General features: G+C 40.3%; 1 protein-coding gene across 9 annotated transcripts in view; it reads right to left on the bottom strand.

Annotated features, from left to right (window-relative positions):
- The window catches only part of ZNF385D (zinc finger protein 385D), a 567,358-nt gene that overhangs the window by 312,122 nt on the left and 243,167 nt on the right, over window positions 1-12,069 (bottom strand). For all 9 annotated transcript variants that reach the window (XM_082193430.1, XM_082193439.1, XM_082193438.1 and 6 more), the window contains one exon: window positions 1,789-2,067. In XM_082193430.1, the coding sequence (XP_082049556.1) occupies window positions 1,789-2,067 (279 nt within the window). The remainder of the gene's footprint in view (window positions 1-1,788; window positions 2,068-12,069) is intronic.

The following is a 12,069-nucleotide window of genomic DNA, read 5'->3' as shown; positions in this document are numbered from 1 at the left end:
TCGTGGCTATTAAAAAATGATAAGACAATGAATAATCACATCCAGTTTACAGATTTTTAAAATGCAATTATCTAATTTGCAAACATCTTCAGATTAGTACTACAAAGGTGGATAGTGATTAAGCATCAGTTGTTTCAAAATTATGCAATGAAAGATCAGTTCTGTCAGGATAAGGCATAACACAAGAAGAGTACTACTTGCAAAGGGCCTCAAACATTGATTCTGTGGGCAGCAAAAAAGTAAACAACCCATGTCAGGATTTCAAGCCCATGATTATGGACTGCTGAATGGATGAAGACTTGCCAAATCCATTCACAAGATATTAAAGATATTCACAACAGCCCTTCACAAGATATTAAAATTATTCAGTAGTAGGCTGAATATTCACAATGGTTTATTTTCAGTACCAAGGTTAATGATCTAGGTAGGGGGAAAGGGGTTCACCCGTATGAAAACCTACTACTTATTTTTTAATTTATTTTCCATGCCAGCTTTCACCCACTCTTCTGCTATCAGTTCTGCTGCTTCAGAACCACTTTTTAACTTGGAAGAGCTTCTTCGACACATGTTACCATGGGCCATGTGGTTATGACTTCACTCTGCACATAGCCAATCAGTCTGGCTATCTGACAACTTCCCTGAGGACAAACAAATCTCTTACCATCTGTGCATTATCTCACTCACCAGAGCAACCCTTCCTGAGATAATTTAATTGACTGTCGATTTCCATGAACAGAATTTAGTCTATATCCACCAACAGTGACTTACGATACAGGGCTAATTGCTGCAGAATGTACACCTGAATGCACATCCTATTTATTGCATTATTGTATTGTATTAAAATCTGTATGTGAATGTGTCCCTATCCATGTCCGGCAGCAACTAAATATGTGCGACTCAATTGCAATCAGTGAGCTGTTGCCTTGATAACAGAACACAATCTTTTGCAAACACTTTCACGTACCTTTACCCTTTGCACATTTTGTCAGGGAAGGAAGTTTATGAAATACATATGCCACCAAACACAAACTGCAGCATTTTACACTAACTGATGCTTTATGACACTCTTCAAGGAAAGCTCCACAGAGAAAGCACTGTAGTAGTCCGGCCTGTAGATTTCACAAGCTTCAATAATGGTTGCCAAATATTATTCGAACAAGCTCATAGCTTACAGATCAGGCATAGCAGATATGTCATCAAAGCCACACTAATGAATATTTAATAATAAATTGAACCATAGCTTCTACTCTTAAATCCAAATGTTAATATTTCAGAAATGTTTAAAATCTAATATTTTATTTTACACTACTCTTCTAAATTGTAGGGATGCGGGTGGCTCTGTGGTCTTGCTGATCAGAAGGTCAGCGGTTCGAATCCCAGCGATGGGGTGAGCTTCATTTGCTCAGTCCCTGCTCCTGCCCACCTAGCAGTTCGAAAGCACGTCAAAGTGCAAGTAGATAAATAGATACCGCTCCAGCGGGAAGGTAAACGGCATTTTCGTGCACTGCTCTGGTTCGCCAGAAGCAGCTTAGTCATGCTGGCCACATGCGAGATGAGCGCAGCAACCCCAGAGTCATTCGTGACTGGACCTAATGGTCAGGGGTCCCTTTACCTTTACCTTACTCTTCTAAATTATGCAAGACATCAAAAATGGTTTAGCCATACTTAAAAGTGGAACCACCCACTGCCCACTTTTTAAAAAGGACTCAAGCACCACTTCAAAAGCATACCTGATGCACTTTCACACGTGAATGTCATAGACAAGACAGAATATAGCAAATAACTTACCATTATCAGTTTTTGGATTCCCGTTGCTGAGCTGCTTTAATCTTTTCTGATGTGATTTCCCATTGTAGTGGATCTGTGCCTGAGCAGCAGAGTTCAGTTGAATGTTGCACACATTGCACAAAGTAAAACTGCTGTGTTTCTTCTCTCTTTCTTTCTTTTCCTCACTGTCATCAGGTGTCAGGTCTGCCTCGCCTTCTCTTTCATGAAAACATGTGAAATTTGCAGTATACGGTACATTGTCTTGAGATGGATTAGGACTCCAGGGTTTCTTCATAGTTTCTAAGATAAACAAAAGAGAAAACTATGAGTGATGTGCATACCGCACATCTAGCACTTTTGTCCTGTGGAAATTTGGTGGTCTGCGCTGAGTGTCAATGGAGCAAGGCTGTGTTTCTCACATGGTATCAGCAATGCCTGGTTGGCTGGTTAGTGTGGCTCCCTGGCCCTAATGTCAGAAAACTCAACAGGCCATAGGGGGGCCAATCAGTGAAGTCCCTTCTACACATATAAAGATACAATTTCAGAACTGGGGGGAATCATATTTTTGACTGCTTCCATTTTCCCTTGATGGCTTAGTATACTATTTACAGTGAGTTTATTTAAAATAGAAGATCATTAAAAACTGAATCCATTGCTTGTAGTTTGAAAAGACACAGTCATTTCTGTTACTCCCACTAATTCTAGTGTATGGAAAGACTCAACCACAGCTGTAACAGAAAAAAACACTATGTGGAGCAGCTTAAAGGTCTTCATCCAAATCACAAATTGAGAAATCTGATTTCTAATAATGAATTCAAAAATTACAGACATTGAAGGTTATTAATCTAACTCACATTTGAAGATAGTCTAATTAATTACTTATTTGAACTATTCACAGTGTGATCCTAAACATGTCTGCTCAGAAGTAAGCACCACCAAGTTCAATGGGACTTACTTCAGGTTTAAGGATTGCAGCCCAAGACTCTGCTTTATTCAAGAAATCTAATATATTTTTAAGGCTCCCAAACCTCCTCTTTACATGTGCATAGCACAGAATGGATGGCATTTTAAACACTTCACACAGTAGTACACTAAACTTTACAATTCTAACACAGTAGATCTTGTGATATTTGGAGTTTTTCCCCAGCGCTGTCATTCGGTAATCATAAATCTCATTAGCTGCAGGGAAATGCTTCAAAATATTAAGTGATTGCATCTTAAAGGCTCGGAATCCAACAGGGAAATTTAAAATGTACTAATCCTAGTAATAATTAGCAGTTCTTTATGAAATAAGGCCAGACTCCTGAAAGCATAGGCGTGTGCTGCGATACTGAAGACAGTGTGATTTGTGCACATTTTCAGGATAAAGGCCCAAGAAATGAAAGTGTTAGAGTTTAGTAACTGGTAAGTTAAGTTGCAGCCAAGAAAGACAGACTCCAGCTGCAACGCTGCTGGAAAATTGCTCTACAATTTGGACAAGTTACAATATTTCACATCAGTGTAACCAGAGTTACATACTGTGTAAAATGGAGCTATTATCCCTTTTCGGACACATAAAACACTGTGAGAAGGACAGATGGAGCTTGTGTTAATACCGAGAATTACTGAAACAGATAGAATTTTCAAACACCATTTTTGATGTGCTTCCTTGTGGGAAAGGAAAAGGAAGTAAACACTGGAAAAGACAAATATGACAGAGCTTTTTCTGAGTCATTGCTTAAACATACAAGAGGCATTTACTTCAGACAAAACTTATGAAGGACACCAAAATTTAGTCAGCCAACTTACCATAACTGGTAAAAAACACAAATTATAGTTGTGTTTATGAAAGCATGTATCATTAGTGTCCAGGATTTCAGATATTTTGGTGAACAGAGATCATAGGCCAGCTAAAAGCAAAATGTTAAGGAATAAAATGGTCTACCCCTTAAACCAGATATTCTAAAGCTCTTTAACTGCAAACTTATGCTTCTACTTCCTTCTCTGTCAATCACTCATAGCCAAATAAGATTGTCTTTCATCAATAAAGTCTTAACAGTGTGTCTGTAAGTGACTGTGGAAGCCAATTCTAGATCCACAGTGGGGACATAGGTTTCTGGGTGGGGCTTGATCATGGTGAGGATTTGCAAAACGTGCCTTCCTCTTAGCTTGTTTCTGCCTTTCATCCTGAGTTCGTGCTTCTTCAAATCCATCAAGCCTTTGGTAGAGGCTATTCTCCAACTAGAGCACTCACAGGCCAGTGTTTCTCCAGTTGTTAGTATTTATAGTACTAGATTTGCCTTGATATGCACATTTACAAAGAAGTAAGTCCCACTGAATTCAATGGATTTTATTGATTCAACATAACAGGATCATGTTGTATTTCTGAGATCAGTCATGAATTTTTTAGATGATGTCAGAAAAATATAACCCTTTCCTTTTTTAAAAAAAAAATTATTAGAGTTTCCAATTTTTTACAAACAAAAAGAAAAAAGCAAACATAAAAAATATTAAAAACACATAACTTTCACAACTTATTTTCTCATAACATATTTCCCCGACCTCCTCATACCTTCCCTTCTTGTATATCCAGTTCAAATTATTTATACAGCAAATCCTTATCTCAAAGCATTACAGCTTAAAAAAAGAAAAGAAAACACCTTATTTTCCCTCCAACATCTTAAATTATTATAACTTTAAATTCTTGCTTACATTTTATCATATTCCTTTTACCATTACAGCTAGAAGCCACTTAATTTCAATCCAACATCATTCAACATTCCTTAATTTTACAGTATTTTTGTAGATAGTCCTTAATTTTTTTCCAGTCTTCTTCTGCCGATTCTTCTCCCTTAATATTATGTCCAACATCTTGTGCCCATTTAATCATAACAGATTTAACCGTTTCATCCTGAGTATTCCATTTCAACAGCAAGTTATACATTTTTGACAAAATCTTGGTTTTGGGTTCTAACAGTTCTGTTTCCAGCTTAGATTTTTCCACCTGGAAGCCAACTTTTTTATCCAGGTTATAAACCTCCATTATCTGATAATAATGAAGCCAATCTCTCACTTTATTTTTTAATTTCTCAAAACTCTGCAATTTCAATTTGTCTCCTTCTTGTTCCAAAATTTCCCAATATTTCGGCCATTTGGCCTCCATATCGAGCTTTTTCTGAGCCTTTGCTTCCATCAGTAAAACATATCTCTTTCCATCTGCAAAATGGGGAAAATGCTATAACTTAGTTGTACGCTTTGTGTCCCCATTTCAGTACCTAGCATCTATAGAGTGGCTTGGGGAAAGTTCCTATCTGAAATCCTGGAGAGCTGCTTCCAGTCAGTGTAGACCAGGGGTAGTCAACCTTTTTATACCTACCACCCACTAATGCAACTTTCTTGATGGTAAAATTTCCTTACCACCCAGCAGCGCTCAATGGAAGGAGGATTCAGCTTGTGCCATAGAACCCCCTACTGCCCACCTAGAATTCTGAAACACCCACTAGTAGGCAGTAGGGACCAGGTTGACAACCCCTGGTGTAGACAATACTGAACTAGATAGACCAATGGCCTGACTCACTATAAGGAAATTTTCTATGCCTCTATATTACTATAAAAGGTGGCTGTAAAAATTATTAAAAAGTTAAATTAAGAGCAGAATGCAAAATTATTTGTTATTATTATTTATAACATGCCACTGTGCATGTTCCCATCTGGAGTTCTATGATCAATGTACAAAGTTCCTGATCACAAGGAGTTTATAATCTAAAACTGACAGTTTAGAAACTATGAGGTAGGTAGAGATCAGAAAGTCAAGAATGCCTGGATAAAAATCCAAAAGGAATGAAAGTATATAAAGAACTTCTCAGCGTGTTTTTTTCCTGATTAAGCTGGTGCTGAAAGAGCAAATATTCCCTGAGGAAGGCAGCAAGGATTCTATATCTACTATCTCTGGAAGAAGGAAAAAAAGAGCTATCGTCTGTCAAAAGAATATTTATTTATTTATTTATTAAAAGGTTAAGCCACATCTGCACTAGAGTTTCCCAGGAATAGGTATCGACTGTGAACAAACTGTGAGAACTATAGCTCTGAGATGGGAATAGGCACTGTGGGTGAAACCACAGAGCCTAGCACTTGCCGATCTGAAGGTCGGTGGTTCAAATCCCCGTGACGGGGTGAGCTCCCGTTGCTTGGTCCCTGCTCCTGCCAACCCAGCAGTTTGAAAGCACGTCAAAGTGCAAGTAGATAAATAGGTACTGCTCCAGCGGGAAGGTAAACGGCGTTTCCGTGCGCTGCTCTGGTTCGCCAGAAGCGGCTTAGTCATGCTGGCCACATGACCCAGAAGCTGGCTCCCTCAGCCAATAAAGCGAGATGAGCGCCACAACCCCAGAGTCGGCCACGACTGGACCTAATGGTCAGGGGTCCCTTTACCTTTAATAACTATCAGAATCCTTAACAAACTACAGTTCCCAAAATTATTTGGGGGAAACCAAGACTGTTCAAAGTAGTACCATAGTGCTTCAGATGTATAGTTCAGATGGGGCCCTAAGACTTACAAAAATACTATTAGGAGGAGGACAAGCGTAAATCTTAAATGCAAATAATGAAATAACATCAGCATGCCTGTTTCTGTTTTTCAACATCCATGCATCTTCTGCATTGAAAACATTGCCCACTAGAGAGCAGTATGAATTTAAAATTACAAATACTTTGTATATATATAAAGGATAATAACTATGTTTTTCTATACAACTGCACAAATATTTTCTAATCTTTTGAGTCATTTTAAAACCTAATATACAGGATAAATTATGTACATTTTGTGGTTAACATGAGCCAAATAGAAAATGTGCATAAATACTGATGACTGTGCATTCACATGAAGGAGTGGAGAATGTACACAAATAGGCAGCATTAACATCTTGTACATAGTTCTGCCAAAATACAGAGTTTCCACCTGAAAACTGCATATTGATCAGATAACATACAAATTCTTGACATGAATTCACATTTTACCAGCAACATTTGAGTCTATGCATACTGATTGTTTGCGCTGCTCATTTGTGAAAATTCATGTAAATGTATGCAACTGCAGGTCCAGATTTTGACTGTTAAAGGTTCAGGGATCAGTAAAAACAAAAGGGGGAAAAAGCTTTATGGGATAAGGGGATAAGCAGAGAGTTTGGTGGAGTAGTGAGGTAGAAGAATGGATGAAGTTGATGGCAGAGTAACTATTGAATTCACAGCCCCTGTATGGATTCCTTTAACAACATTAGGATGTGCAAAAAATATTCAGGTGACAATTGGCATGGACATAAAGTTATGGATAAAACTTCATTTTCTTAATACCCATACTGGGGGAAAGAGACATCTGTTATATTCCCACGTGTCAAGACAGAACAGATCTGGGAGGAGTGTTGGAAATCAATGGACATAACAGAATAGCTAGTTTTTTTCAGAATTAATTGTAATATTAATAAATGAATGTCCCTCTGCTGGTCTGGTGAAAGAGCCTGTGGGGCAAAGGTGGCAGGTCAGGAATTTAAGCACCACGGAGAGCTCCAAATGAGCAACTTGTTGTAGCCAAAGTCAAAAGCAAACCAAGGCTGTGTACACATTACCTGCTTAAAACACAACTAGGTACAGTGGTACTTCCGGTTATGAACTTAATTCATTGCGGAGGTCCGTTCTTAACCCGAAACTATTCTTAACATGAGGCGCGCTTTCGCTAATGGGGCCTCCTGTTGCTGCTGGTACATGACTTCTGCTCGCATCCCGAGGCAAAGTTCGCAACCAGGAGCATCTACTTCTGGGTTAGCGGAGCTCGTTACCCGAAGCGTTCATAAGGAGGACGGTACATAACCCAAGGTTCCACTGTAATTATTTTCCCCGCAATTCAGATTGAAGCTGGTTGGGGGGGGGGAATGCATCAAAATGTATTATTTCCTTAAAATAAATGAGAAGATAGGATAGGTATGGATTGTGATAAAAGTTGTGTTGTCCGCTACTTCTCAAATCAGTGGTGGGAACACAGTGGATTCAGAGCAAATAGGAATGTGTACAAGGCCTCATTCCATTTAAGTTTCTGCCACCAGACTTCCTCTCCCAGGTGCTGTCCCTTTGTGGAGAACCTCTGGCCTGCAGACACTTACTGCTATGTTTCATGGCCTTCTCCTGCACATGCTCCCTGTGCTACTGGACCTTTAGAGGACTGTGAGAGATATTTTGTTTGTTGGGCTGAAGGGAAGACATCCATGAAGATCCTGGCTCTGGCTCCAGAGACCCAGGTGTTTTGGAAGGTTGTTCTGTGGGCTCCTACCGTCAGTCAGGCTCAGTAGTCCCTTGGTCTCTAGCAGCAGGCTTAGAGCCCTAAAGTTGATGACTCTGCAGTCTCCAACACTTTTCCTCACTTCGGTATTAGCACCAGAGGATAAGTGATCATTTTTTTAAGATTTTTTTTTTTTTACATACATTAAAACATGGAAAACAAAGGTAACTCTTCAGGGAAAAATCTATTAGCAAAATAATTTCAATTTGCTTTTTCTTTCAGATCTGTTCAATAAATAAACAATCCCTGTGCTATGACTGGTACAATGCCTACAGCTACGCGTAACAAAAAAAAGTATTTTGTCTTCAGTGCCTTGTGGCAGATCATTAAAATTGTCCAGGGTGGGCTTTCGAACTTGGAGCAAATTCTATGCTGCATCTTTGCAATCAGCAGGCATTCCCAACCTATAGCTAAATCCAACAAGTTTAATCTATGTTTCAGCAATTTATTTATGCTGGAAAGCACCTTAACGGAAGCCTAATTGTGTTAAAATATGCTGCACTCATTTATTTAATTAAGTTCTATAAAAAGAGATGAGCACTAATCTATCACATATGTTATTTAATTAGCAATACATATCTGTTTCATAATCCTTTGTAAAAGAAACAGAGCACTTTCAGGGGCTTATAAGCAGATTTATAAGCATCACCATTCAAATTCTAAAAAGTTATGCTGCAATTACTATAATTTCTGCAACACCTATATCTGTGCAAGTGACCATCTTATTTCCCTTAGCCTCAGGATCCTAATGAAAACAACTGAAGAGAAAATGTAAAGTTGTCTGTGCTATATTATTTTAGAATATTAAGGCTCCTATGCACTTACCTGGGAATAAGCCTTATTAAAAACAATGGGACTTAATTCAGAGTAGACATGCACAGGATTGCACTACAAATTCACTACCTTAAAAGGACCCAAGGGGTTCAGCTGAAACTATAAAGTAGTACTTGTTGAATAGAAATAACTACAAAGAAGATTGCTTTACAGACTTTGGGTGGAACTGAACATTGCACTATTTATGAACGTTCCATCTGTGCAAGCATTTCGGTTCACCAGATGGACCAATCCCCCTTCTTCCCTGTGCACTCACAGTTCTGGGGATTTCCTCAAACCCCAACAAGCCAATTTCAGAAGGCACAGCGGATGTGGGGGAAGCCCCATTACTCAAGCAGATTTCTTTGTGCTTTGGGCTTCTGCTGATGGAGCTCATTAACTGAATTCTGCCCATGGGCTTGGATCATAACTAGGCTTCCATCAGAAGAAGGGCCCCATCCATACTTTGTTTTAAATTTTAACTTATGTATGTTTTAAAGTTAAAATGCTGAAATTGATTAAAATTACCTCGACTTTCTAAGCATTTGGGTAAGCTTGTCTAAACTAGAATGTTTTTACCAGGCACCAAAAAGAGTATTTTAGTATGGTTTACTCCTCCGTAAAGTGTAACATTCCACTTTGGCTATGCTGGGAACCCCTTTCCCTGGTGTCCATTCCCCCCCCCCCCCGTGAGGTTTTCAAGTGAAGTTCTTACATTCTTTCTAATCAGGACATCAGTACCTCAAAAATGATTTTAAGAGAAAAAGCAAGTAGAGGGATCGTTTTCTTTTCATGCTCCTAGAAACAGAAGCAGGAGAAACAAGGCTCTTCTGTACTGTTCTGAAAACATCAAATGTAGACTTGCTTCTCTCCTCCCACTGGAAAATGTTGAAGGTAACTGGAACAAAAGCCTGGAAGCTACTGTTGTAATGAAGCTTTACTCTCTTGCTTAGGCTCTGTGGAGTGCTAATGCTAGCCCTGCTGGGTGTGCAAACTCCTTCCAAGGCCCTGTGGCTCATCTAAGCACAGTCAGTAAACTCTTCCAATATGCCTCACTAACCTCAGACTCTGTGGAAAAGCAAATACTTGCATCGTGCATGAGAGAATTCAGAAACTTCTCCTGAGGTTTGATTGAATTAAACTTCATTATCCAAGCCAATTGAGAATAAGACACAGATAAACTTGCTAAAAGTCCTTTGTGAAGATTTCTGTGAGCTGAAATACTGCCCCCCAAGCAAATATCCTATTAAAGACTGAATTGCAGACGAGAGTCATGCGGCTGTGAGAGCTGGCTCAGCGAGCCCTCGCAATGGACGGACACATTCAAATGATCGTTATCTCAGCCATGTCGCCACCCAGCCCTTTATGAACCTCCCTTTGCTGCAGAGTGCAGTTGAAGCAGGGTGCCTCTATTTAACCATAGTTTCACATTTCACATTCGCTAGTAAAATAGGGCTATCAGCTTTGGAACAAGTCAAGATCTGAAACCAACTGCAAACTATTGTAAGGTTACCAGATTTTCTTCAATGAATCCGGGGACACTTTAAATAAATAAATAAATAAATACTACACATTCAGGACGTTGGTGCTGCAGCGATGGCAGGGCAGAGGGGCCACCGCCGCCTTGACCTCAACCGCCATGTTTCCCCTTCCTCCAAGGAATCTATCTCCTATCTCCATGAGCCTGGGCAGCCCCATAGTTGTTGGTTCTTCAGTGGTGGTGGTGGAGAAGTGATGCATGGTGGGTTGGGCAAGGAAGGCAGAGAAGGAGGGCCGAGAGCAGTGGCGGTGGCGAGGCTCAGGTGGCGCGATGCCTCCCTTCCCACTGGAGCAGCCCCAATCCCATTCCTACTTGCGTGCAAGCAGGAGGGGGCAGGGATCTCTCAGCTGGGAAGGGAGGCTTCCCGTTGCCTAACTGAGAGATCTCTGCCCCCTCCTGCTTGCACGCAAGCTCTGATAGGCAGCGTGAGGCCTCCTTTCATAGCTGAGAGATCCCCACCCCACTCCTGCTTGCATGCAAGTAGGAGTTGGGAGGCTGCTCTGATAGGCAGCATGAAGCCTCCCTTCACAGCTTAGTTGCTGGGGTCAGGGAAGGTGGAGGCAGCCCGGAAGCTGCATCTTTGAGCCCCTGCACCACCATCATATGGGGACTTCTGAGCAGCTTCTGAAGCCAGCCAGAGCCTACTGCTCCAAGCTGCTAAGACTGCCGCTGCTGCATTTCTTAGATGAAATCTGGGGACATTCCGGGGATGGAATTTGTCCAGGGACTTGTTCGCAAATCCAAGGGCTGTCCCCGGGAAACGGGGATGTCTGGTAACCCTAAACTATTGTTTAATATGCTGGCTGGTTCTGAAGCTGGTAAGCATTTATTTATTCATTACATCCAATAACACAGGTTTGGCAAAAAACAAGAAATTATACTTAATTAGAGGCTTCCTAGTCGTATTGTGGCTCACACAATGGAAGCAGCTAGAGGCTTAATACATAAGTAAAAAGACTTGTGCATACTTCAGTCACTAAGCCAAACTATAAAAATCTCAACTGGGTCAGGGTTCCCGAGGATTATCACTGAAGTTACTAGGGTTACTAGGTCCTTCCTACATAATTTGCTTGACTCTTTAAGCCTGGTACCTTAAATCAGAGTTCAGCCACATGAAGGCTTAAGCAAAAGTGAATTTGTTAGCCTCCAAGGTGCCACAAAGTTCTTAGAGTGCAATCCTATACACGTCTATTCAGAAGTGGTACAGATAAGTATAAATAGGACTGCAGTCTCTTCTGGGATTGATTTTTTTCTGCAATAGAATTCACCTACATGGAGGGAGGGGACCTAATAGAATATTATGAACATTATGCAAAACAAAGCTAAGGATTGTACCCTTTGGTGTATGTCATAGATATTTCCCCAAAATGGCTTCCCTATATAGTACCCTTTTGGTACCAGGCTAAATCCACTGTCATCAACAGCTTTTCACAAATCACTTGATTATTGATCACTATGCTTATCGTTCCTCACTGACCTAAACATTTTACACTGCCATTCTCCTGCTGCCTCAGCATCTCTCTGACATTTCTATGGTTGCAAGCTCTCACGTGCAGCGACCCTTTCCTAAAGACACCTTATGGCCATTTAAAGATTTCAAATTTTTTTCTGCAACGGTTTGCATTTTTTCCTTGGAGGAAAAAGT

This window comes from Podarcis vaucheri (assembly GCF_965113315.1).
Source record: "Podarcis vaucheri genome assembly, chromosome: 12".
Taxonomy (NCBI): domain Eukaryota; kingdom Metazoa; phylum Chordata; class Lepidosauria; order Squamata; family Lacertidae; genus Podarcis; species Podarcis vaucheri.
Note: the sequence above shows the minus strand (reverse complement) of the source record. Positions and strands in the feature narration are given on the sequence as shown.